The sequence below is a fragment of the Plectropomus leopardus genome, chromosome 5 (assembly GCF_026936395.1).
Source record: "Plectropomus leopardus strain MGB_pleo_1.0 chromosome 5, ASM2693639v1, whole genome shotgun sequence".
Taxonomy (NCBI): domain Eukaryota; kingdom Metazoa; phylum Chordata; class Actinopteri; order Perciformes; family Serranidae; genus Plectropomus; species Plectropomus leopardus.
The window spans coordinates 23,499,845-23,521,011 of record NC_142180.1 but is presented as its reverse complement, the minus strand read 5'-3'; the positions used below and the strand labels follow the sequence as shown (position 1 = coordinate 23,521,011).

At 41.6% G+C, this 21,167-nt stretch overlaps 1 protein-coding gene across 4 annotated transcripts in view; it reads right to left on the bottom strand.

The window, feature by feature from the left end:
- abl2 (ABL proto-oncogene 2, non-receptor tyrosine kinase) overlaps positions 1-21,167 on the bottom strand; it is a 32,478-nt gene that overhangs the window by 6,025 nt on the left and 5,286 nt on the right. Inside the window, exons 1-10 of one of the 4 annotated variants that reach the window (XM_088077773.1) lie at positions 9,744-9,934; positions 9,279-9,443; positions 4,992-5,287; positions 4,581-4,853; positions 4,296-4,380; positions 3,404-3,581; positions 3,031-3,215; positions 2,754-2,906; positions 2,333-2,422; positions 1,347-1,529 (exon numbers count right to left, since the gene is read on the bottom strand). In XM_088077773.1, coding sequence (XP_087933899.1) covers positions 1,347-1,529; positions 2,333-2,422; positions 2,754-2,906; positions 3,031-3,215; positions 3,404-3,581; positions 4,296-4,380; positions 4,581-4,853; positions 4,992-5,287; positions 9,279-9,443; positions 9,744-9,855 — 1,720 coding nt within the window. In that variant the 5' untranslated portion in view covers positions 9,856-9,934. Of the gene's footprint in view, positions 1-1,346; positions 1,530-2,332; positions 2,423-2,753; positions 2,907-3,030; positions 3,216-3,403; positions 3,582-4,295; positions 4,381-4,580; positions 4,854-4,991; positions 5,288-9,278; positions 9,444-9,743; positions 9,935-21,167 lie in introns of those variants that run through there. The other 3 variants (XM_088077774.1, XM_088077772.1, XM_042517032.2) reach the window with 3 other exon arrangements.

The following is a 21,167-nucleotide window of genomic DNA, read 5'->3' as shown; positions in this document are numbered from 1 at the left end:
CACTGTGGTTAAAATCTTTGTGGTTTCATTAATATCATATGAATATTTGGTGATGATTCATGAAGTCTTGTGCTTAATGACATTGTGGAACATTCTGCATGCTCCACTTTGATTGGATTTATGACTTAATGAAAGCTATTGTTCCCTTTATTGATGAGTATTTATGTTCATGGAGCAAAACATAAAAGCATGACAAAATGGTGACAGTGACAAAACAGGTGGGAAAAAAAAGGGCAAAGCAAGTCAAAGACAGGCTGCCTTGTTTACACATCAGGTGAACACACAAATGAAACAACATTTTATTTTGAAATAAATTTAAAAAGCAAACAAACTAATAAATAAGCAATAACTTAAGTGAGAACAGACAAACAAAAGACAATGGATATTGTGGAAATTTAATATTAGGGTTAAAAAATTAATACATAATTTAATAGCAAGAATTGATTAGGTTGTGGAAATAATAGTCATGCAACAAATACTGACAAGACAGAATAAGAGCAAGATCATTCCATCACAGATAACAAATAGTTTCCATATTTACTGCATGAGCAATGTGTTTGAGAAAAGGGACAATGGTTCAGTTTCGAAAGTAGGTCACCCGATGTATTTGTGTTTGTGACTGACAGAGGTGAGCTGTCTACATTTACAATGATTCGGAAACAAAACTGAAAACTTCTGATGTTAATGCTTAAATATGTTTTGTTTGGTACTATACATTGAACTGTTGTATCCGAGGATAAGGGCTGGGAACCTTTTTAAAATTGATGATACCAGTACCAATACCAATATCAGTACCCTTAAAGTGATTATGAAACCAATAGAGTACTTCATTTAATACCTTTTATTCATACCTATTTTTTCTACTTCATTTGAGACCCATTATGTGATTGTAAGCATTTAGTTACCAATTACTTTTAATGTTTTGTTGGCATCTATATTTTATGATTCTATTACTGTTTTGTCTTATTTTCATCTTTTACATCCTTTAATCAGTGTCAGATGACATGAGCACTGACATTTCATGGCTGAATAAACAGAGTCTTGAACCTTAGAAATCAAATCCCTCTGAGTGCTGAACCAGTTGTAATTCTACGCCAGTGTAAAGTGACGATGTCAGGCTGTGCTTGCAGATCTGCTTTGAGATAGCACTGGATGATCGACCGGATGCCCGACAGATGCTTGCACCAGCTCTCAGTTGTTGGGGAAAATGACAGCTCTTCTTTTCAGGCGGCGGGCCTCGCGGCGCTGCAGTGTAGTCTGTGAATGGCCGCTCTCTGGCGAACCTGCAGAATCATAATATGGTGCAGCTGACTGGTTGGTAGTGAGGTGGGCGTGTCTGGCTGTACCTGAGTGACTGTGCGTGCCGTGGTCAGATCGCCCGTCGAGTCCACCCTCGATATTTTCCTTGTTTTCTGTGTGCTTTAGGAGTGTGCGAGATTTGGAAGGCAACAGGGGCATGTCGTGACTGAAAGGGTGAAGTGGTCCGCAGTGACCAGAGGAGGCCGTCTTACAGAGCTCCTCTGCTACCTCTGGAAAAAAACAACCAAAAAAAAAAACAACCCTCAATTAAAAAGATGCAAAAATCCTAATGCAAACAAGCATACACACCAGCATACCAGCATACACAATAATTTTATATTTTTTATTTTAAACATGATCAAATGATTAGTCAAATTCTTGATGTAAGTGGTCAGGTCTAACCTTTTTATTAGGGCTGTTACTAAACATTATTTTTATTATTGATTAATCCGCCAATTATTTTCTTGATTGTTTTAAGGATAAAATGTCAGAAAACAGTGAAACATGTCCCGTGTAACTTCCCAGAGCCCGAGGTGACGCCTTCAAATAGTATGTTTTATATGTCAACAGTCTGAATAACCAAAGCTATTCAGTTTAGGATCATGTATGACAAAGAAAAGCATTGAATTTTCACATTCGAGAAGCATGAAACCAGCAAATGTCTGTTTTTTCTTTCTTCAACAATCTAAAAAGTTGCAAACTAATTGACTGTAGAATGACGAGTCACTTGACTAATTGTTGCAGCTCTACTATTATTTTTTTAATTTTACACTTCTGTTTCTTCTCTTATTCCAATCCATTATTTATTCTCTTTGCTGCTCCGATGACTTTTTTCACGGGGATTAATAAAATTCAAAACGTATTTTTTTCTACCTCTCTCTCAGAGAATCTAGTTTGAACAGGCAGCCCTCTGAATGAGAGTTTGCCCGTTCAGCTCAACCATTACAGCAATTTTAAAAGCTTTATTTAAGCAGTTTTTTAGCTGCACAAAAGAGTGAGAGTTGAACTGCTAGCGGGCGATAAGTTACTGTACCTTCAGAGATGCTGGAGTCATGGAACATTGTTTCGAAGGCTTGGTGGATCTCTGCAAACGAGGGCCGGTCTAATGGGCTCCACTGCCAGCCTGATAGGGAGAAGACAAAAGGCATGTTACTACAAAAACGTACTGTATTTGATGATGATATATGACTTTCATTAAGCAAGTAGAGAAATGCAGTTACAGATCCTGTAACTCTAGACTATAGTTTGTAAGTCACCTTTTTCTTTATAACAACAGGATGGTGAGTGTTAAAACAGTATGATATAGGATGCAGTGATCTGTGACATGACGAAGATTTGACAGAGATCGATAGAAACAACTTTTTCAAAGCTGTCAAGCTCCTATTTTTGTCTTCAGACTGGAGGGCAGCCACTCGGTGAATAAATACGAGGTAGGTAAGATTACTACGACTCACATGCTCTCATGAGTTCATAGACTTTGGGCGGACATCCTTCTGGCTGCTCCATGCGGTAACCTTTCTCCAGGAGGTCATAGACCTGAGACAGATCGATGCCAGGATATGGAGACATGCCATAGGTGGCAATTTCCCATAGCAGCACGCCGAATGCTGGAATGAAGACAATTTTCAGAGATCAAACATTAGTACATTAAAATTAAGCCACAACAGAGAAACACTTGCTGCTACGACATATTACTACTATATTATGAATGTATGCACTTGTGTCGCTCACCCCAGACATCCGACTTGATGGAGAAGGTGTTGTATGCAAGGCTCTCTGGCGCAGTCCATTTGATGGGGAACTTGGCGCCTGCATGGGCCGTGTAAGTGTCACCAGTCATCAACCTGCTCAGGCCGAAGTCTGCAACTTTCACAACATGATTCTCCCCGACCAGGCAGTTCCTCGCTGCAAGATCCCTGAGGGAGGGATAATGAAGTAAAGAGAAGAGAGTCAGGGTGGGAAAAAGAGAGTAATTAGATTACTCTGACAAATGAGTTGGGCAAAATATGCAAGGCATGCACACACACACACACACACACACACACACACACACACACACACACACACACACACACACACACACACACCTGTAGTATCCACTTACCTGTGTATGAAGTTCTTCTTCTCCAGGTATTCCATGGCAGAGGAGATCTGTGTGGCCATGTACAGCAGCACCACAGCGTTCACCTCCTCCTTGTCACAATCTCTCAAGTAGTCCAGTAGGTTGCCATGTGGCATGTATTCAGTCACGATGTAGAACGGAGGCTCCAACGTGCACACACCTGCGGGAGAGAGACAGCAGTCAGAATACAGATAGCAACATCCACTAAGGACATTTTCATATTACGTACGATTGATTTGCACTGTGTCCGAGAACAACTGCACCCCTCTCAGCTTTCACATTAGTAATGTTGGTCTGTACATGAGTACTCTTGCACCATCGTCTACATTACATTTTTGCTGTGCTACAGTATAGAAAAGGACGCCACACGGACACTGCTGCACTGGCGACTCTCACCAGTGGAAACCAATGGAGAAGTGAGGCAAAGCTCGAGGCAAAGCTGCTGTCAGACCCAGAGCTGTCTGTCTCCCACCGGACTGCAGAACGAAGCTGGATCGAGGTCTGTCCACAGAGGGCTGCACTTCTGTCTGATACTGATGCTTCAGTGTTACATTGAGACTGTTAAAAACTCCTTGTAGCTGCATTAAATAGCAGACCATTTTTGTGTTTTGGTACAGTTGGTCTTCCCACCTGATCTGTACCATACCGGAGTACGCATCGACCATACTTGAGACAAACTTTTAAGGGGAATCGGGTGCGGTAAACAGTGCTCATGGTACTCAAACGAAATGGACTTTGGGGTCAAGTATACTCAGCTCTCGGCCTCGGTCCCTCATGGTCACTCAAATGTATTCAGATAAATATGAAAATTGGTTTGATTTTGTTGTAGCGCGGTAACTCGTTTGTAGAATCAGTGTTGTTGATAAATACTGACCCAGTAGCTGAACGAGGTTTGGGTGTTTGACCTCCTTCATGACAGCTGCTTCTTTCAGAAACTCTTCAACTTCCATGGTGTCCTCCTGTCATAACAGAAAATGAAAAAAGGAAACACTTTTATCAGTGGGTTGGACAGACATGGTATCATGCAGTAATATTTGTGACAATCACATGTAATACCACAGTCCACCTCCAGATGGCGATCTAAAACCACTTTTACAATTCAGATTTCTGCAAAGAAGTTGAGACTAACTGAATTATGATGCAAAGAGAGCCTTCTTACCTTGAGTGTTTTGACAGCCACTGTGAGATTGTACTTCTTCCACACTCCCACGTACACCTCTCCATACTGGCCTCCTCCCAGCTTGTGCTTCATGGTGATATCTGTGCGCTCCATCTCCCACTTATCATGGATGGGTGACACACCGTACACTGTGGGCTTGTTACATTTGGGTGCGGGGTAGTGCAGGGTGGTGACCAGGCCATCGGCTACAGTGGAGTGATGGTGGACAAGCTCGGCCAGGGTGGCAAAACGGCTCTCAGACGTCACATACACCTGAAGGGGAGGAAGAAAGGAAAAGAGGAACGGATACCAGGAGAGTTAGTGAACACCAACTACAGAAAACAACTGGACCTTTTAATCTAGTTTACCAGACAATTAAAAAGTTTCTTTTTTAAATCTACTAAACACTACCTTTCCATCAGAGGCTGTGTTGATCCGGTAGTGGTAGACTCTCCCCTCATAGCGGAGAGAAATCGACAGCTGTCCGGGGCTGCTCTCGCTTTCCCGTACCAGGAAGCTACCGTTGATGAGGGACGAGAGCAGGTACTCTGCAGCGCTGCGTGACACGGGCCCATGGTACCAGCTGTGCTTCTCCAGACTGTTGACTGGCGTGATGTAGTTGGAGGGCACCCAACCCTGGCCGTTCTTAGAGCGCACTTCACTCCACTCTCCATTCTGGTTGTAGCCCAGCACACGTAGCTTCTCACCTGGACACAGGAGGGGCAACTTATCAGACTTGATTTCATGGTGATATAATCAGCGGCAGCGAGGACTGGTGGTAAGAAAGATTGATAAAATAAAAGAGCCACGTGTTGATGTCTTTCGTCTCAGTCACGCTTACTGCTGAAGTGCCCTTATAGAGTGACGTTAAATCAGAATTTGAATAAAACTTGCAGGTCATTGTAAAAAATGTAAAAGTTAAAATAAAATTCCTTTAATCATGAGTTTAAAGGGAACGTTTGGATCATTTTAAGTGTGTTTGCGTGAAGAATGTATCGATTGTCAGTGTATACAGGAGATGTTGGTTGGTATGCGCCCAATTTCAAGAAGCAGACAGGAGTACAGAGACTGGAGCTAAGAAATGGCCACATCAAAAATGATTTTGGCCAACTAAAAAATCGATATCAGTGTAAGTTTACGCTATATTTAGCGATTTCCAAAAGGAGACTGAAACCGTTAATATTGCTCTCTTTAAAGCAGACCAGACTCTTTCGAGAAAAACAGTCATTTAAAACTGCTGAACACAGGAGCTACTGGTCCACTGCTTCATCAAATGTTTTTTTGTTTTTCTTAGTGTTTGACTTTGGCGTTTTAAATGGGTAGACCAGGTTCACCAAAGTCACACAATGAGTAACTGAGATGGAAAATAAAAGCCATTAATGGTAAAGTGATGAAAAACAAATCTCAATAGAGCATAGATTTAAATGTTACAGATTTTTGCTTGCTCGGCTTTCCTGACACTTCTCCAAACTGGGGTTGTGCTGAGAGACGTCTACTGTTTGTAATACAGTACACTACGGTACGGTACATACCATGGATAATAACTGACACACGCCTTAACAACAGATCAAACACAGGAGAGAGGAGTCATGGATACGACGCGCCTCTCATTGAAAGAACATGAAAAGCTTTGGAACAAGGACAGGGTTGGGTGAAGTGCATATCTGTCATGGAGGGCTTGGCAAAACCAGGCATGTAGGGACTTGGTCTGTTGTCTCTATCTCCCTCTGTCTCTGACGTCAGTGCGAGAGACATGAGAGAGCTGAGCGGCTGATGTGCTGGAGACTGAAGGAGGGGGGTACCTATCATCAGTGTAAAAAACAACACTGAATGAGCCGTGATGAGTCCTGCTCGTTTGATGGAGGACTGGAGCAGGAAGAGGACAGACTGGGGCCCAGGGAGGGAGAGAGAGAAGAGGTATCAGTCGACCTACCTCTGCACTTCCACCACACATCCTCTACACTGCCTTTTCTTCCTGCCCACATCCGTCTTTATCTCTCCCACCACTCAGAAGTTTTACACACAAAGTATACCTCAAATCTTTCATCTCTGATGAATAGTGGTATGTTACCTTTAAGAGGGCTGAAAGAACAGCAGTGTGTGTTAAAACAACTCAAGGTGCTGTGATGGGGTGTGCATGTTGCTTCAGATACCGGTGACTAGCTTGGGCTTATCTATTTTTTCATACTTTCCTGGCATTTCACCAAAGTATACAGTATATGACAGTAATCTGTGATACAGGTTTGCCCAGGCAGCAAGTTTGCTAAGTTCCACAAGCTCTAATAGCTTTTTTTAGTTTATTACACTTGCAAGAAGTCAAGAAATAAAATAAATTATCCTCTTACACCTATCTCCTTATTAAAGGGGAAATATACAACCGTACACCTTCTGAATTTAAGTTTCTCTCTTTCACCAAACTGAAACTAGCTTAATTACATTGTCAACTCATTGCTAAACAAACTTCATCAACAGAAGCAAACCCTCTGTTTTTGTGTGTCCTTCCTTTGTATCATCTTTTATCATCTTTTTTGCGGGTCCATGACTGTGGTGCAGGCTCGACTCCACATTAGTGTTTCTTTCCTCAGTGGCACATTGTGGAGTTTGAGTTGCGGGATTGATAATTTATTCAGATAGTCGATCCGATCGGAGCTAATCAGATCAATTGACGAGAGGACCAGCTGCTGCAGAGGCGAGTGAAAGCAAATTTTTTAGAAGGAGGCATTGAATGGTTAAGGTTCACTTTCACTGCGCCTGTTATATAGTGTTGTATATAGTGTTGTATAATAAATATCAAAATCAATATGTGGTGCCAGATGTTGATATTGTGTTGGGAAGACACAAATGAATGAATGCATGGGAAACTCTGATATTAGTTTCATAGAAAGATGAGCATCTGTATTTTTGACAATATTGAGAATCATACCTTCTGGATTTCTAAATAACTATAATACCGTGATACCGCCCGAGCATAATGGTGAGACACTGGAATCTGATCCAGGAAGTCCAACTAAAGTAACAAGTTTGTGCAATTAAAAAGCTGTTCAGATGCCAAAACAGTGCACAACAGTTTATAATTCTCACACAACTCCAGAAAGTTATCACTGCTGCAACTACTTGATCTTTCATCACGAGGTACACAATAGAAATAAACTTTTCAAGTAGGTTAACCACCACTTCATGCAGGGCTGGAGTTGATCTGAATGCGGCTTGAGGTAGTCATGACTCGATTATATAATGCCTTAAACTAAGAAATATCAGACATGTAACTACAGAAAGTCTAGTCAGTGAGACATCCATGGCCAAGTCATATGAAACCACTAACCAGAGCTGCAGGTCTAACTCTTAAAGCTGAACACTCCACACTAGAAATCCACAGAACTACATTAAACAGAGATGGTTATCCACATCCAGCCCACCAATCCACCAGTCTCCTCTGTGTCTGTAAGTTTTGTGGGAGTGGAAACACTGACTGCCTCACACTGGGAGCCATGTGTGCCTGAAGCCGGGGCCCTGGTCTGGCCTAGCCTGGTTTGACCTGGCACAGAAAAGAGACAAAGATTAGCCCCAGACACGGGCCTGCTAAGTCTCTCTCTCTGATCAGCCTCTGCCCCGCTGTGCTCATCCACCTGTTATTATTACAGTTGAACGTATTCCATATTAGCGCAGCATTAGAGGCATGCTGGGGTGTTTCCATGTGACAGAGCAAAGAGCGGCACCGATAGGAAAAGTGCAGTGGAGCCTGGGAGTGTACATGTGCTCGCATGTGGGCAGAAATCTCAGATTCACTCCATGAGTCAGGGTCTAAACATCATTTCCATCCCAGTCAGCTGCTGTGGAAGTCTTAAAACGATGGATAATTAACACACTCTGCCACGTTTAATGCTTTGAATCGGTTTGGGACACAAGCATGGCTGTCTCTGGATAATATTATGAGGGTATTAAAGCTCATTACTCGAGGGAGAGCTGGTTGACTGGTTAACTGCTGCTGGTTGACAGAGAGGAGGTTTGGACTGGAGACAACGAGTGTGTAATGGAGAGAGGAGTAAGAAATACTGAAAAGATTAAGACATAACATAAGCATCACTGGTATTTTAGTCATGCTGTCTGCACAAGTTTCAGATAACAAACTCTCATATTACTTTTCACCCTGTGGGATTGTGGATGATAAAATATAAAAACGTTAGACGTTAGAATTAAAGTTTAGTGTGAAAGAGGAATGTGGGATGACAAAGAAAGCCGTAGGCCGGGGGTCACATACCAGCTGATGTCATGACGGTAAAATTATAGGGACAGTTGGCTCAGCTATTGACACACAACATTCCTCTGCGATAACTACACTTTTACTCATCAAACATCCTTTCTATGAGCTGCTGACCTGCCAATCACAGGCACTGCCTTGAGGTTTTCACTGCTGACTCATTGTTATGTGAGGTAATCCCTCTGTTCTGTTGCAATGAAAGTCAACAGTGTTTGTTCGGAAGGCGTGTTTGGGAATGATCGATGACATGGAGAAATCTCTACAGGATCACGTTGCCGGTGATGATGCATGGAAGGCAAGTAATTCAAGCCTTGTTTCAGCACACAACACGACCAAACCTGTTTTTGTTGTGAAATCAGAAACTCCTGACAAACTTAACTGGTAAACAACATCAAGATAATCAGCCAAATCAAAACAGTGAACTGGAGAAAAATAGTCACCTTTAGTGATGCTGAGCGTGTTGTCTCCGCTGGCGACAAAGTCATAAAGTGCAACGAAGAGGTTTGGGTCGCTCTCGGCCGCCCCCAGTAGGTTCTCCTTGGAACTCCAGCGTACCGCCTCCGTCAGTGCTGCAGAGTCCAGGCCGAACGGCCGGTGGAGAGCTTCTGGAGGAAGAGGAGGAGCAGGGGTTATGGAGAGTGAAGGCAAACTATTGAGATGAGTGAAACAAAATGTCACTGAGAAGACAATATCATTCGCGGTGATAAAAATTCACAATTGCAGACATAAAAAAATGTGCAGTCTACAATAGAAATCATTAGAATCATTATAGTCACTCTCAGCACAAACTGACCACAAAAAAAAACACATTCTTTTCCAATACTGACATCAGACTGATGTCCTCTAACCAAATGACACAGATGAATTCTCCATAATCCTAAAAGTCCATTCAGCAGATAGTCTACCTGTCTGTCCAGGCTGTTTCCCCTGCCTGAACCCTGTTTGGCGATGATGGCCGTACAGAGCCGACCACTCTTCCTCAAAACTGCTGCTTGCCTGCAGGCAACTCAAAGGCATTACTTTACCGAATCCACTCTCTGAAGAACACTGTTATCACCGGCTACACACACAGAGGCCTGCCGTGTCTAGCCCGAGCCAGGTAAGATCTGAGGTGGGAGTGTTTTTGTATGTGTGTATATACGGGGGAGCAACAGGGAGGAGCTACGACACACGTGCAAAGGAAAGATTCTCCCTCTAGCTACACAAGACGCAGAGATCACCGTAGCTACATAACAGACACCCACAGACACACAATGATGATTTAGTACATGCGTAGCTACACACACTACACTCAGCAGCTGCTGCCAAAGTCACTACAAGTCCAGACAGCTGCTGAGCGAGTGGGAGAGGAGGGTGGCGAAATGGAGAGACAAAGAGTGGAGAACAAGTACACAATACAAGCGACTTTAAAATGGAAAAGCTGTTATTAGTTGTTTTTTTGTATCAAAAGAAGGTGAAAGCAGTGATTTAAACATTAACCTAGCGATTAAACCTTCATTTATTTTTTTAAAGGTCCAGTGTGTAAGATTTAGGAGGATATATTGGCAGAAAAGTGATATAATGTAATAATTATGTTTTCTTTGGGGTATAATCTACTGAAAACAGGAATCGTTGTGTTTTTGTTACCGAAGAATTAGAGGTTTATATCTACATAGGGAGCGGGTTTTCATCCATAGACTTCACCATGTTTCTTTAGTAGCCCAGAATAGTCAAACCAAAGCAGTCCCTCTGCAAAGAGCAGAATTTGAGATTTTTTTAAATGAAACTGATTTATTCAGTATTTTTTTACCGGTTTAAATCACCTTGTTCATTTGTTTCAGAAAAGAAACAGACCTCTGCAAATAATCCAGCTGTGAAATAAACAAAAAATGCCCTGGACGTCTGGATCTTAAGTCGCCAGAGAAAAAGGGTGAGCACACATTAGCAGGTGCTGGGCTTGCAGCTGTCTGCCATAAGCCAAACAGTATCTGAGAAACACTGATTTGTAACGTGAAACTGCTTTATTTAGTGTTTTTACTAGGTTCAATTGAAATTACCTGGTCTGTTTGTAGACCTCAGCAGATAATCTGGGTCCTAAAAAGAACCTCCTGAACAATGAACACTGAAGAAATCCTAACCAGGAACTCACACATGGGAGAAGTTTCAGCTGGCTGCAATCTGCAATCCTCACCTCTAGATGCCACTACTACTCACTGCTGCTCCTTTTAATGTACACAAAATTTAGTGTAATCCAAAACAGCCTTGCCATAAGTCCTACACTTACAAAATGGTTACCTTTTTGTAAAGAGAGAGGTTTTCAGTTCCCTCTGTGCTTGTTTTGGGGGCTGTAGTTTGTTGTGTAGTTGTATCTGATTGCATTGCACATGAAGAGTGATGAATGTATGAAACAGCGAAAGGCAATACAGACCCCCGATAATGCCGGGATCAAAAATCAGAGCTGCATTATTTCTGAATAGCAGCAAAAGGATTCATGTACATTCAGCCCAAAAATAAAATGTGGTTTGGTATTGAACCACATCAGCAAAGACTAGTCATTATTTCTTTATAATGGTGTAATCTTGAATCCTGTTCCCTGGTTTTTATTTTGGTCAAAAACTCCACTGAGTAAGTAATGTTGAAAAGTCTTAGATTAGGAAAATAATCACATGTCTATGGTTTGGAGAACAGAAAAAGACAACATAAGGCATTTATGAGAAGAACTAAAGGTCATCTTCCGGTTTTCAACATCTGCTTGTTACGACAAGTTACCACCTCCACACTCAGGCGAAGGTTTGACTGGAAAGCTAGTTGTTTCATACAGTTTCTTTCTTTTTTTTATTTCGATACTGCAAAGCAGCCTTTTAGCACAGGAGAAATTAAACTTGAGACAAAATAACAATATATTTAGTGTATTACAATGTAGATAAAGCCCATGCCCTAGTTCAAGTGAAACATTAGCCAACCAAAGTTACAAAAACAAACTAGTATAATGCAAACAAAGCAAAAAGGGAAACTGGTGTAAGACCACAGTTATGAATGACACAAACAGACTGTGAAAACTGGACTATAAGATGCTCAGACAGTGTCTGAACAATCACGTGCAGCTCAGAGGTTAACATCTATTTTAGATTTAGTTTTTATTTGTGAATTGAGAACGTAAACTTGTTAAATTTAGATGGCAGACAACTTTGTTTCATCAGACTGTAGTGAGCAAGTCTGTGAAAAACGATGCAAGCTTTTAACGCGTAGCTTCTGAGGCACTTTATGTGATTAAATCATGTTAAATACGTCATTTTTCCCTGCATTCACTTTAGGTTGGCCCATTCAAACTCAAAGTATTGAGTGAAATCTTTGTGCCATTGCTCTAATCTTGCAAAGTTGGCAGAAATTCATCAGGCAATTAAGCATTATCCATTGTTAGTCCACACCATGTGGCAGGCACATGCCAGAGCAGAGAGACTTTCTGAGTTATGTTCAAATCAAAACTCGATATCTCGCTCCTTTGCCAAACAGTTTAGCTCAATATTATATGGTCTGTCTTCTCTAAATCTACACACAAAGCCTGCCCACCTTTGTTCTGGACCAGCATGCACTGCAGCGCGGCACTGGCCGTGACCTGGCTCAGCCACAGTTCCCAGTACATCCTCTCCTCTGGCCTGGTCAGCTACCAGTCCCAGTATCCAAAGAAACAATGTGGTTTTCTCGATCCGCTGCGCTGACTCTGAACAGTTGTTTGAAAGCTTGACTGTGTCTATGTAGACTGAAAAGCACAAGTGTACATTCTCCTGGAGCATGAGCTACTGCTCTAAACCATCTCCTTCAGCGCGGAGGCACAAATGCTGTACGCGGAGCAATCAGAGAGAGACGGAGACCCCCCAGACAAAGTATTTACCCACACTGTCCTTGAATCAAACCACCTAAACTTCTGAAGTTACAGTAGTGACTAGCAGCCTCCTGCTGGGAACTCCCTCCTAGCTTTGATGTGGCCGAGGGGAGTCAAGATTTCCAAGGTCCATCTGGAGTGCACAGACATCCATGACTGATGTGCTCTGCGGTTTAACGCACTGTAAGGGATGGCAAAACGTGGCAGAGAGAGGGAGCGAGAAAACGTGTGGTAAAGGGGGGGGGGGGGCATGCATATACAGAGGCTGGGGCTAGGGTGTATGGTATGGAGGAAAGTTGAATGTGACATGTGTGTGTGTGTTTGTGTGTGCGGTGTGAGAGTGTGTGAGGCCTGGACCAGCGCTGCGGCAAACAGCAGATGGTTGGTCTTGTTCCCCTCGAGGGGAGGGGATCCTATTGACCCACACTTTTCTTCTGTGTGTGTGTGTGTGTGTGTGTGTAAATGTGCATGACTGCAACTGCTGTAGCCAGGCTGAGCCAACTGTCAGAGCTGCTCTTCTTACATAGTGACATATCACATCACTCTTCCCAGGAATGTTTTTAATGAAATAGTGATATTATGCCAAACACATTTGTCAAAGGTCTCGATTTGAGGAATCCAGCCATTCCAGACACAGACACAAAAAGACACTCAATCACTAAGTAGTCACATACTCTGAGGCGCAAATCAAATAACCTAATTACTTAAAATTGTTTTCATAGCACGATCCAGTTTCATTAAGTCGATCATATTTCTTAAATTGCTTCTAAATCCCTCTTCTGCCAAACAAAAAGCAAGATGCTGTTCCACTTGGCCGAGCTCAAACCTCATGTGCTGGACTGTTTGATTGAGGGAGCAGTTGGTCTGCGTGGGGTATGTCGTGTGCCCGTCCGGGTGCCTCAGTGTGTGTGTGTGTGTGTGTGCTGTGAAGTGTAGCACATGTGCGTTCTGAAGAAACGACTGCTTTGTGTTGAGCGGAGCAGAGAGGGTATTTGCAAGTCTGAGGGGCACGCCAAGCCTGCGCCCCCTAAGACAGCTGGGACAGAGGTGACCCTGGTCCTAAGGCACACATACATACACATACATAACATGTAGACACACATCAGTGGTGAGACTATCTCCTTGGATGTCCTCCTGCTTCCCCTGCAGCTGTTTGTTCCTCGATGTGTCTCTAAAGCTTTTGTTTCACCCACCATTTTGTGCCGAAGTGTTAAACAACAAAATAACGTCACTCACACACCCGAATCAAAAACAATACAGATCGTATCTGGAGCCCATGAGCAGCGAGGTAAGGATGTATTTTTAGCAGCTGGAGAACAAAACATAGCAGCATGACATCCAGAAATAACTCTGCAGAGCACATAGTGATGGTGGTGCGGAGATAGAGTGCTGGCTGCCTGCAGGAAACCCTGACAAAAACCTGAGACAATGCTGCAGATGAGACCCACGTACACAAGACATTACATAAGCCTATAGGATAGGCCAGATCAGATCCTGTGGCAGACTCAGACAGAAAGGAAAGAATACAGAGGAGTCATAGATATCTACAAAAAAGGAGGGCTGGAGCCAGAGATATTGGTTTACGTTAATGTACTGTATGTTGTCATCTAGTACCAGCATTTACTTGTTTTCTGATATCCCCTGATGATATCATTGTCCCTCACTGATAAATCATGTTTAACAGCTGTTTTTTTTTTTCAAACTGTCTCATAAATACAAAAATATGGACATACTGTTTGCAATATTACATATGATGGAGATTTTAAAGAAATGTTAGAGAAAGGCTCAGATCAAGTTGATTTTATTGAAAAGGATAGTTTGGATCTTTTGAAGTGGGTTTTTATGAGGCACTTATCCATATTTGCTCCTAGTTTGGAGAAGCAGTCAGGAGTACCGTCATGGAGGCTAAGCAATGACCTGCTGTGAACAGGGACAGCAGCAGAATGTATTTGAGCTAAAAAAAATAGTCCCACATTAAAAAAAATATTAATCAGTTTTTATGTAGAGAAACAGATATAGTGATAAGGCGATATCTATTAATCCATTATTCCATTAGAAGAAAATGACTACAGTAGATCAGACTTTCAGAATAATCTGTGATGAAAATAGTCACTAGTTGTAGCATTACATAGTATTCAACCAGGAAAAATAAAGTATCAATGCAAGACCAAGAACCGCCAAGTACAGAGGGCAGCCACAAAGGCTAAACAGGGGCAGAGATGCCTGTCAATCAAACACAGCAATATTGTCTAATGTTTTTATGCTGTATTTATGTAATAAAATTGTTCAAAATCACCACCAATCCACAGGAAACACTATTTATGTTGAAAATGTTGAGCTTTCTGGCAGTGTGCGAAGCAGTCCATAGCTGGAGAGGAGAGTCAGTTGTTGTTCATGAGGACTGGACAAAGGACAATAGCCTCATTAATGCCACATCACAAGTGTGTGTGTGTGTGTGTGTGTGTGTGTGTGTGTGTGTGTGTGTGTGTGTGTGTGTGTCTCTGTGTGTGTAGACTGGCTCAATAAGATATTCCCTTGTTTATGAGGATTAGAAATTCATCATGTGCAAACAAAACACTTCTTCTTGCTGCTATCAGTCTGAAACACCCCATCAGTTCTTCAGCAGCGGAACTACTCAGTACACGTATGCACATGTCTTAAGCCCACAGTCCACACATGTCCACACCGGCAGATTCACATCACGTCTCCCTCAATCAGACCCCCGCCTTTAACACATCCTGGTGAGGCAAACCTCTCTGAGTAAGTAATTACACACGCACATACGGGAAAGCCGCCGACCGCCAGTGAATGTTCTCTATTCAGCTCTGTCTGTGCAGCCAGCATGTCGGCTGTCTACATAGAAATACATCAATTAGGGAGCGGACAAACACCAGTCTGAGCCTAAGGGCCGGAGGATCATCCTGGAATGGAGAAGAATGGAGTCCTAACCCACTGCTCACCCTGCCCTGCCCCGTCCCTCTCAGGGCTTGTTATGGGTTAATAATGGGCTCTAAGTGCTTCCCTTTAGGTGTGCTGGCAACAAAGCTGAGTGCTCTTTTATGTGACAGCGGAGAGGATGGGTGGCATATGACGACTTGAGACAAACTAATCAAAACTCGACCGGTCTGCTTCACATATAGCACAAATATGGCAAATACAGCTCGACCTGCTAAAGGCAACTATATACTTAATCGTAGGGTTGTCCCCAGTGGAACAGAAGGATCAGTATTAGGCCAGATCGATGCATTTTTTTAATTGATAAGGATCAAGTATTTGTGCATGTTGATGCTGATCCTTTGTTCACGTCTGCCATCACACCTTAAACAGAGAGCACGATTTGCAGCAGATATTCAGGTTTGATTGTAATTCTGCTACTCTAATAAGTAGAAGCTGGTTTTTTCCATGTTCAACATAAGCTGCTGCTCCACTTTAAGTGGAATTGAAATGCTGTTGTTCATTTTTAGTGAATTAGTTTTACTATAATGCTGTATTAACCAGACTTGTTATCAATTTTTATTTGACGTGATTGGAAATGTTATAGTTCAGCTATAATAGTACTTTGAAGTGTTTCAGTTGTTATATTACTCATTTATAGTGTTCCGAACTTTCATCACAATGCTACACTAAGTGGATTGGAGGGCTATTTCTTTCTGAAGACACATTTTCGTTTGTTTACTTTGTTATTTTAATTTTAAAAATGCTACTAAGTGGAATTGTGGTAAGAGCCATATAAAAATGTTTTTAGTTTGTTTATTGTTGGATGTACACAGGGATGTACACTGGATTGATTTTAATAACTTTAGAGTTATTGAAGTGTGCACTGTGCAGCTGTATTATCCAGGTAAATACAAATATCAGGATTTGGACACAGTTTCAGCAGATACTCAGTATCATATAACTTGGATCGGGATTGGGGGCAAAAAAACTTGACTGGGACATCCTGACTTAATATATAAAAACGTTAACATGAAGCCACCAGGCTCTCTGACCTGTTTGGTGCAGAATGAAGGCTGTCTGAGCTTAAAAATATTTTTCACTCCTTGAAATGCAAAATTTAAAAAAAGCAAAAACATGCTTTTAGATTGTTAACAAGTATTTCTACTTTAGTCTCGCTCAATTCCCAAGTCATAAAGAAAGTGTGTTTTTCTGTCCAGCAGAAGCCGTAAATTCACACAAAAGGTCCACTGAATGGAAATATTATCTAACATGACTACAATGGATGACGGAGCACTGTCCTCACTGCAGATCTGCCCGCTCTTGCCCAACACATTATGCAATGGATGTGGATGATGTAAAATGTCTGGCTGAGGTGTGTGTGTGTTTATTTTCTCAACTCCCCACAGGTAAAGAGGTGTATTCACCGCAGCACGTCTCTCCAAAGCCTTAAAAAGTACACTCTTCTTGCTGCCGCCTCCTTCTATGCAGTGAGGGTTTACAGAAGCACCCGAGGACTAATCTTGATGTCTGAACAGCTAATCTGTGTGTGTGGTTAAGATGTGCTTGGGTGTAGCTTTAAGCTGCTTTAAAATGACTCAGTTTAAAGAACTGACCGGAGCCTAAAGGGAAGATTTAAATTTGTCAGATAGCAAAGATGCCTCTGGCTGCCAAACCAGCCCATTGGAGCATCCATTCAATGTACATGCCATGCCACACTTGTACGGCTGCTCTTCTCATCTAAATCGATGTGAAATTACCACATTATTTACCTAATGCAGTGATGACACATAACTTGACAGTGGGGCAGCTGGTTCGGCAGAGTAATCAGTTCTTTGTAATGAATAGAGTGCCCCAGGGGTGACATTTTTCTGTTGGCCTCCACGGAAGTAAGCTTCGCCCTGGTTTCCTCATCAAAGAGCCTGAGGGATTTTTCCATTGGATTTGGGATTTTTGCAGAAAATAACCTCTGTGGCAAACAAATGTTTATGATACTTAGACGTTTTGTTCAGCAAGATAATCTTCACAAATGAACACCATTTTTTCGGATTTACACTGAAAGTTAAAAGCTAAACTTATAAAACAAACAACACAACTGTATGATGAACACCGCATTAAATAAGGCTGCATACATTTACCAACGCTGTGAAGCCATGTTCACTGCGGCTCGGTATAATCACATTCTGTAGTCTCACTTATTAGCAACCACCTTTTAAAAGACACATAAAAGCTTCAAAGTTTGTGAGTGGGGTATTCACTGACATATTTTATGTTGTAGAACAAAACGTGAAAGTCTCTTAAGCTAGTGTTAAACACAGACCGTATTTCAGACATCTACCCAAAAATTCATGAAAAAACAAACATTGACTTCAAGACGACGAGTGAACCAGAGGTGCTAAAATACTCACAAATTTCCGGGCTATAGGACTCAGTACGGGTACTTTATAATCTGAGACTTAAAAGTCCCCTGCAATCCTTCATCAAGAAAATCACTAAAAGCCATGAAAAAAAAACAACTTTTTGTCGTCTCCTCTCAGAATAATCACATGCATCAGACAGACAGGATATTTGAGGACAGCGGTGCCGCAGGGTGCCCATATTAAGGATTTCTGACTGACTGGTCAGCTGGTGGGCGATTACACCGAAGGAGTAGGACGAACTGGATTATCCTCAGAAAGAGCTGCACCGCGTCACAACTTCACTCACAAGGACGGACAGAAAAACAGTGTGTGAGAATGTGTATATGCATGCGTGGGTGTTTACTGTATGTGTGCGCAAGTGTGCATTTCTCGCCAAGTCTCCAGCCTGCAACCCAGAAGATAAGCGGCAGTGATAATGCCAGCCACAGAGGACTGATCCTGGAAGCAAATCAATGCTCTACAGACTTGGCACAGGGACTGCCCCCTTTTCCTACCCCATATCTAATTTTTCCCCTGCTGCACCACTGCAGCTTAAAAGTGAAAACTGCGATTTAACCAGGAGCCACTACAACAATTTGGCTGGACCTCTACACAAGTTTCAAACATTTGGTGTTTTTAAGCTGACAGATGCAAGAGATGGATTCACCATCTGCACAGCCAATCACTCACTGTTCTGATTAATCCTCACTCTTTAATGATATAAGCTGCACAGAGCCCAGGCCAAGGAAGAGAAACTAGGACTGTGGTTTGGGAACTAAAGAGGGTTGACTGGTAGCAGATGCAAAGGCTCAAGGCTACAACTGGGAGTTTGGGCACAGAAGCATGCACTCACAGTGACACAAAAACTTCAGAGGGAAAAAAACTCAGCTTTGTGAAACTTTTTAAAATCTTCAGTAATTATTTGTTCAATTTCTTAAATCAAGATAAATTACATAAAGCTCTGAAATGGGTAATTGTGGTGTTATTATACTATGGCACATTATGAATTACTGGGCATTTTTGCTATGGGATCACTCTTTTTGATAGATTTGGAATGAGGCCCGCAACAACCAGAGCCATCAGAGACGAGAGATGTAGACGGCCAAAGCTGGTCAACCGCACTGTACGATCTGATGAGTTGATTTTACTTTTAAACAATCTCTGAAACCAACTGCTTAGAAAAATGTAAGTGATTCTAACTATTAATCTTAATTTATAGTCACTTTCCATTTAATTGTTAAGTTTAGGGGTTGAATACCAATTATTAGTAGTTAGTGAGACGGATAACATGTGCTTGGAACCGATATGCATTTACAATAAAAATGAAAACCTCTCTGTCAATATTTAAAATCTGAATTATAACAAACTCCAACAAAAAACTTTGTTTAAAAGCCTTTTGCAAATGTTTAGTCAAAACTGAAACTTTCAGCTCGTATACAGCAAATTCGCAGCAACTTTCTTATATAGTCAAGTGAAAATCTAAATAAAAAATGAATAAACAAAAATAGCTCCTTGAGGTTTTATAAATAAAGGTTCCTCCCATGCTGACACTTCCTCTGCACTTTTTAATTTATTAATTTCACTGGTGATCATGAAAAGAAAATGCCAATACAGATAATCTGCAAAATGCCAAATATCGGCCCTGATAATCAGGCTGGGTGATAATCTCTTGAGTTCACTTAATATCTAGTTATATTTACTTGATTTTGTGAAATGTAACTTAAAATGACAAATTTATTTAAAACAATCTTTCAAAGTTTCAGCAACTTCAGTAAACCAGGGTTATTTTGCTATATACTGGTCAATAATATGTGTAATTTTTCAAACACGTTAACAAAACAGAACTCGCAGATCAAACTTCATCACTGGCAAAATCCTCTTTGTGGTGATCAAGGCAAGTGAGACCGACTTGGTTGACTTGAGTTGCACACACTTAGAAGGAACAAGGTCATTTCACTCGTCATTTTTAAGTTGCAGCAATTTCATAAAATTTAGTAAATACAGCTAAATTTCAAATACACTTCATACTTACAAATAAAGTAACCATAAATTCAGATTTATAGTTATATTTACTTTCCCTTTTCAAGGCAAATGGTTTCCAAGATGATTTTAAGTAAGATTAACCTGTCAGATTTTAGAGTGTGCAGGGACTAAAGGCAAAGGCTCTTGGCTGCCAGTTGTACTTCAGGGCAGGCAGGCATACATTATTTAACACGCAGCCATTACAAAGTGCACAGTTGTACATGCAATTTTCAGATGTAAAACATGTTTAATTGTTTTAAAATGATCTGCACTAAACACTATGCTTCAAACACATGCGTCTAATCAACACTTATCTCCAGCTCTCAGACAATCAGTCATGCTCATCAGTTTTGCCCTAATTTCCAGACAGATTCACCCAGAGGAGGTGTGGCCATGGCTCCTCCTAGTGGCTAATGGCAGTCACTAGGACTGACTATCAACAAATCAGGATACTCCAGGATATTATCTTTTAAAGCCTATTAAAATCTCACTGATAGCTGCTGAAGCATCGCCAACTTGATTTTCCCCAGATATTTTAGTTGCTGCTGTGTGACTTATCCTGGTTGTTGGGGGTTTAGCACATGGAGTCCACAGAAAAGTGGATTTGTCTCTAATCTAATTTCACCCGTGATGCAAATCAGCTTACGTCCTTGGATCCTGGATCCTGGATCCAGGCATCTCTTTTCTCCTCCTGGGCAGCTTAAACAGTGCTGCAGTGTAGGTATAGCCGGCTCTACATTCACTATCAGCACTACTGCCAAAAAAAAAAAAAAAAAATTCCAATCGACTCATCTGCCCCAATTTCTATGATCTGTTCAGAGCGAAAATAGACTAGCCTATCGCTTTGTTGATTTTATAAAAAGAAATATCAGAAGTAATGTTACTGGTTCTCTACACACAGTTAATGCACCAATCGCTCTGACTTAATCCAGATTTTTTTTTACAAGCAAGGTGTAGGTTTCATTTAAGAAAGGCAAAGCAGAAGATTTGAAAAGCAACATGCTGTAGAGTAACCTTACTGAGGCCAGTTTTTCCCCAAATTCACCCCTCTGTGTCAGTTCAAAGGACTCTCCCCACTGCAGCGTGTGTATCAGATGAACCCACTGCGGAGA